The 6,992-nt window shown below is 37.2% G+C and overlaps 1 protein-coding gene across 1 annotated transcript; it reads left to right on the plus strand.

The window, feature by feature from the left end:
- The first annotated feature begins 1,157 nt into the window (after positions 1-1,157).
- LOC145495690 (uncharacterized) lies at positions 1,158-6,579 on the plus strand. The gene is given in 5 exon segments (XM_081475307.1): positions 1,158-1,176; positions 2,203-2,393; positions 5,001-5,118; positions 5,563-5,796; positions 6,175-6,579. Coding segments are annotated over 5 exon segments (873 nt in total). The 3' UTR covers positions 6,486-6,579.
- Positions 6,580-6,992: the final 413 nt, after the last annotated feature.

Below are 6,992 nucleotides of genomic sequence, written 5' to 3' on the forward strand. Positions count from 1 at the left end.
TTTACAATTCCAAAAACTATATCAGATTGTAAAAAGTAAAAAATATATTTAAAAAAATTGTCTCCAAGCTTCCAATTTGGCGCCAAAAATGGGTCGCCGGCGTCCGACATGGCAACTCGCTAGTAGTTCGTCGAGTGACGCCAGGCAAGATAATAGTTGTATTATTTTAAACAAGATATGCTGTCCCTCGTCAAATTAACCCGGAATTCTCAAGTTAACTATTAGAAGAGGCTAAAGCAACTTCATCATTGCCTTTATTTTTGTTAGCTTTGAAGGAAAAGGCTATTATCGTGTCGTTTGAGTAGGACAGCAAAGTTTTGACTGCCGCTCGAACTGCGGGCGCATCCGCCGTATACAAGGTTAGGATACATCAATCCATTTAGTAGCCTTCTACGCAGACGCTCTTTGAATGCAATTCAGCCTAATAGCCTTAAGTTCACGGTTTGTTTTTCTCATTTGTATAACAACGTAATCTAACGAAGATGCGATGCAACTTCTGGCTGAAACAACAAAATGATTCCAATTTGCCACACATACATATTGCATTATTTTGGTTATTAACAACATCCAAATAAAACGTGAGCCAATGGCAGAGCTTATCCCGGTTTCTCACTGTTGCATGAAGCGACCAGGAATATTCCTACTCCCCACTGGATGGAATGCTAGTCCATAACAGGGTTACCCCCAGTATTGCCTGGTCAGTATAATTATTAATCCAAGTTTCAGTGAGACCAATCAGAGTGAACGGAAAGCACAAGTCAGCCAACATTTGGGTTAAGTGATCAAAATGTAATCTTTTGCTGTATGATATTCTCTGTATTATGCAAAATAAAATGGTTGTTGTTTTTGTTGTTGTATTAAAGTCGACTGCACCCATTGAACACATGGGTGAGGAGAGGCACCGTGAGAGTGAAGTGTCTTGTCCAGGAAAACAACATAATGTCTCCCGGCCATAGCTCGTACCCGGATCTCTAGCCTGGTGTAGAAAGCAGCAGTCCAAGATTAACATACAGTGCTACGACGGGGGAAACGGAGTCCAAATTTAGTTTTCTTGAACTTGAGCTCTCTGTAACATTCACTTCCCTGTCTAAGCAATAAAACGTTCGACTCTTTAATACTCAATATAAGGCGTTAAGATGTTATGACTAAAATTCGGCATGTCGCTCGTGCTCTTCAGTATGTCAAACCGACACCGCAAATTCGAACAACACTGATTTTGTCGTATGCATTATATATACACCCTAAGGTGCTACTAAATTTCGCATTCAATCCGCATGAACGTAAATTTTATTGCAGCAGATAAAGTTCGGAGCGCTTTCCTCCTGGGAGTAAAACTCAACAGATTATGTTATCATTATCATTATCATTATCATTATCATTATCATTATCATTATCATTATCATTATCGATATCATTATCATTTCATTATCGTTATCGTTATCGTTATTATTATTATTATTTTACTTTTCATTTATTTATTTATTTATTTTTTTTTTAACTGTGTCTTGATTTCCGGCCGCATCGGACGGCCGCTTCATACACTGCTATATAGAATAAGAAACGTAACAATAATGAAGCTTCGTTGACGACCAATGTTCGCAAGAATTTTTCAGAGGATTTTAATCCATATGATTTAATAATGTGAAAAGCATTGCCCGTTTCTTCGGAAAAGCTAAATAGAGTAAGCAAGCAAGCAAACAAGCGAGCAAGTAATTAAGTAAGTAAGAAAAGTAACTTTATTTTACCAGGCTGATATCTATAGGGGCCCTGGGAAATACTCAGTAGCGAGATTTCATTAAAAAAAACGAAAACAGTGTTAGCGGTGTTTCAGCATGGGAAGCTGAAAACTTTGCCCACAATTTGAGGGTATTAAGTAAACCTGCCTCTAACAAAGCTTTCCCGCAGCAAGAACTCAAGAATGGTTGCTAAACAGCCACGATAGAGGAACGTTTCTAGAATGTTCCAGGCAACACAAGCTGCCATGAATGCTCCTTCGCAGGCTGTGAAATTTCCTGAGTTTAGTTTTGTTCTCAGGTAGTTCTCAAGGCTTTTCGGGCGAATAACATACTATTCGAAAACTTGCTGTCAAAATAATTGCATTCAGATAGCTTTCAGAAAAAAAGAAAATAACTGTATATTTATTATCGTTTGCTTGTTTAAGCAAGCTAGTTACTACAAGGTGGCCTCTGCCTGTGTTCCCAGTTTATGACAGTCTCTTAATTGTTCTGCCCTTTGACACATCGCCTGCTGATAAATGCACCAGTCCAAGTTTTCTATAGAGTGCTGTATCTGTATAGGACGACAAAGGAACTTGTGAACTTAACAAGTACGATGTTAATGAAGACATCAAATTCCATGATCAGGAGGACGTAACTTTCTCGCTGCTTTTAAAAGTGAGTTGACGAGTTTCAATAAGGATAATTTTATTGATAAAATTTGACAACATTGTTACCCGTAAAACTAATGTTGCGGTAATGAATTCCGGACTTCTTCACGGTCGCTTTGCTCCTTAGTTTCTTTACTCATGATTAGAACCACAGCAGCAAGTTAAATCTTTTACTGCGTGCCTTTTCCTATTCATTTGTTTTGCCCTAAATGTTATTGACTGAACCTCTTTAAAATAGTTTCATCGCAATTTGCTAAAATATGAATTGACACGAGTTCCCAAATTCTATAATCCCTGGCAGGTTGTCTTTACTTCGTACGATCGATCGTAAGTTCACATTCGGTGTATTGATCCCTAAATAACTATCCAAATTGTACCTTTCCCGCTTAGAAAGATGAGTCTGACTGACTTCTAACAAAGCAGGTAAGAAAACAAATGTCCAAATAAACATAACTGGCTGGTAACAGTCGAACCCGTCAATTCGATCTCGGTTATTTCGACTTCCCCGTTATTTCGAACTCAAAACTATTTCCCTTGGAACCGTTTTTCAGTCATTTACTAACGGCTATTTCGAACACCTGCTATTTTCGAACTATTTTTCGATTCCCCTGAGAGTTCTTTCGGGGCTCAACTGTAATATGTTTCTACTACGCTACCGTCGGTGTCGTGAATTAGGAACAGACGCAGATTTCTGTTACAATCAGTTCTAAGTAGGAAAAGAATTGGAGTCTCTCTCCACAACAGGGAGACAACATTTTTTAAGCGCGTCCCTTGCATAAACTATTTTCTGGCAGGTCGCTCGTTCGCTCTTAGTCAAATTATTAGTGCGCTTCTCGTCTTTCGCTCCCTTGCTCGGCGTTCGTGCATCTCATTTGCGTAGTTATTATTATTATTATTATTATTATTTTTTTTTTTTAACCAGGTCTTTTGCTATAATTCTAATAGCCCTTTTCACGGTTAATTTTTCTCATTTGCATTACAAGGTAATCCAACGAACGTGGATGCGAGGCAATTTCGGGCTAAAACTACAAAATAGCCCGAAATTGCCTCACATACATGCTAAATTTTATTGTAATGCAAATGAACAAAGGTAACCGTGAAAAGGGCTATTATTGACATAATTTTAGCGTGTATCTCTCTCCCTAATTAGCTGTCTTGTTAGCTCACAGTAAAAATTTCCGAGTTAGCGCTTCGTTATTCTTCCAAAGTTATAGATAAAATGAAAGCAATTTTTCAAGATAAATTATTGGCTATCCTTTAATTAATGATTTTCTTGTCAAACGTTTTGTCAAGGTAGTTTGAACTGGAATATAATATTTGTCTTTTAAGCTCGCGTCGAATTATATCGATTCAAATTTAACAGTCTTTCTTTTCTTTTCTTTCTTTCTTTGTTTTTGTTTTAATTTTTTTTTTCCTCGCTCTTTTTTTGTCCGAAATTCCCCAACAGTGATCTTAATTTCGGGAGCAATTCAGCCTGAAATGACTACAACTCATAACCATAAGGAACATTTAGTTAATTTCGTAAATATTCGAGCGGGACATCAACATAAGTTTGTTTCATTTTGCCAGATATGCCTCAGTTCAGATCCCTACAATAACAGTTAAAGTAAGATAATCATTTCAGACCAGTTCTTTCATCGTTTATATTTATTTTGTTTTATTATTTTTTTCTTTATTTATTTCTTTCTTTATTTTTTGGGAAAGAATTTCTTTTTACAAATATCTCACTTGTTTAACTTATCTGTTTTGTTAGCTACCGGTTATGCTTGCCTTTCAAAGCAGAAAAGGTCGTGAATTATTTATGAGGGTTCTATACAGCGACTGAAATAAAAGTTAGCTATTATGTCAAGAACAGGAGGCAATGTAGCTCTTTTAGTTGCTTTGATACTAAGAACATTAAAGGAAGAGGTATAATGGCTCATGTGGTGCTTATGTCACCGGAGATACATTCGAAGTACATAATTTTATCATGGCATCCTTCTCCTCCTGATGAGGTGAGTTATAACAACAAAACAAAATAACATGTCAACTAAACAAAGTAGACTACGAGTAGTCGCTCTTTCGCTTAGTCCGTCTTGCGTGACGCGAGAGAAAACCGCGAGAAAAAAAAAAATGGTCGCGCAAACGCGTGTCGCCCTCATGATTTCACGCGGCCATTTTTTCCTCGCGGTTTATTTACGGTCTCGCTCGACGGACTAAGCGAAAGAGGGACTACTTGTAGCATAGAGCAAAGGAATATAAGCGAAAAGTCCACAACAAAAGCTCCTTTTTTTAATAGGTCAACATTGTACAGCAAAGAACAAGGTACATATCGAGCCTCTCAGCGGGAGACGTGCTAAGCCTGCCACTCCGGTTTACATAAGCGCTTGTGATTACAGTGTCTTGATTCTCTTAGGAAAATGAAACTGCAGCAGTTGGGTTGGTGGTAGCTTGTGCCACGAGTTGTTCATCTGTGTCTGGTTCGAGTTCTTGGTTTCTCTGAGGGGCTAACCTTATATGAGTTCTAGTGCGCTTCTGCTCTCTTTCAGTTGGGGTTGTTACAGCGTAACAATATCTTAGCAATTTCGTATTTAGAATCTCACATTTTCTTTTCTTTCATCCAATTTTAATCTAGGGTTGTCTCATTACCGGATGCCTCAATGGTGGTTCTTGTTTGTCTTACGACGAAAAACAAACATTTTCATGTTTGTGCACACAGCCTTGGACTGGTGAGAAATGTGACGTTATAAAAAGTAAGAAACAGTTTTACAAAATTCGTACCAGTTTTTTTTTTTTTTTTTTTTTTTTTTTTCATGTCTCATCTCTGTTGCATTTATTGTTCATGTTTCATTTTTCTCTCAAACGCAGTTGACATGATGTACATGTTGTATATAGGAAAAGGTTAATACATTCATAATCAGAGATTCAAACATCCTTTTACTGCTCGATCACTGTTCTTTTACTGCTTTATTACCGCTCTGGTCCTGGTTTGTTACCGCTCTGTTACTGCTCTGTTACTGTTGCGTTACTACTATGTTACTGCTCTGTTACTGCTCTGTTACTGCTCTGTTACTGCTCTGTTACTACTCTGTTACCGCTCTGTTACTTCTCTGTTTCCGCTCTTTTACTGTTTTATTACTGCCTTGTACGTTGCCCACCGGACACTAGTTATATAAGTCCTTGTTTTTATATTGCAGGTGGGTTATCGCTTTCGGCTGCTTTAGGTGGAAATGCATTTTACCAAAGCCGCCTTAAGCAGTTCCTGACGCCTGCTGTTGGATTGAACCCTCAGTGGTTGCTGTGTTACCGCGCCTCCACTGACGGCTGGGCTGCCAGTACCTTTCACACCAGGTGTGATGGGAAAAATCACACGGTTACCATCATCAAAAATGGACAGTACGTGTTTGGAGGATACACCGATATTCCCTGGGGTATGATAAAATTGCTGTGTCAAATAATAATATGTTAAACTTTTACAGTGTAACTACAGTTTGAAACTACACCATAAATGTATTTTTACATTTAAGAGATAAGTTATTTTGTTTGAGTTAGCAAAATGAGGCATGAATAGGTTTTTGGTGGTTCAAAATGTTTTTCTTATTCACTCCGATTTTAAATCTCTACTACTCCTACACCAATCTACCAAGCAAGCTCCGGATTAATAACAAACATTTATGGTATTGATTTAGCTGACTCTATAGAACGTGGAAACATTAATTTTGAACCTCCATAATATTAGGTATCCGAATTGTTAGACTTTTTTTTATTCCTTTCATCGATTTTTCTACTATAATATTCTTGTTATTCAGATACCAGTGATAGCTATGGTTCCAGCTCCAATGCGTTCATATTTTCGCTGCGCAACAAAGAAGGTCTTGGACCATTTAAAAGCATGGTGATGCACCACATTTATGCAATTTACAATAGCCCAAGTTTTGGTCCAATATTTGGTGGAGGGTTTGACTTGAAAATTGCTGACAATGCAAACAGTAACATTACTTCAGAAACAAACTTTGGCAACACTTACTCTGTTCCAAGTGGAGTACAGGACAGGCACACAATCCTGGCTGGGACTTTCTCCTTCACACCTGATGAGGTGGAAGTGTTTTATCTTGGTTGACTTCGCTACCGTCCCCCCATTCAGTATTTTTTGTTTGTTTGTTTGTTTTGTTTTGTTTTCTTTATGTAACTCATTTATAATGTAACATAAACAAACTGACCAAAACGGATTATATAAAATTTTGTTTTTAATTTTTCGTGTTGTCTGGTTACAGATAGGGCTGAACCAATTTATTGTATTTTTGTCCTCAACACTGAGCTAGCCTTGTTGTCATTATTTATTAGGTCTTTCATTTGTTTCCCTTATATCTGCATATGGTTAATTTTGATCTAAGATTCAATCTATTTTTCTGTTGTTGTTGTTGTTGTTGGGAAATGATCATTGGTAGCCTTTACAAACTCGGGTCTCTACTAAAGGTATGAGATATACTATGTACAAACTTTTTGTAAACTCTTTTTTTTTTCTTTTTCTTTTTCTTTTTTTTTTTTTTTTTCTTTTCTTTTTTTTTTTTTTCCACCAACCACTAGTTTCAGGTCTTAAAGGCGGTTGCTGTGGTTTTTAGAATTT

This window comes from Orbicella franksi, chromosome 8 (assembly GCF_964199315.1).
Source record: "Orbicella franksi chromosome 8, jaOrbFran1.1, whole genome shotgun sequence".
NCBI lineage: Eukaryota > Metazoa > Cnidaria > Anthozoa > Scleractinia > Merulinidae > Orbicella > Orbicella franksi.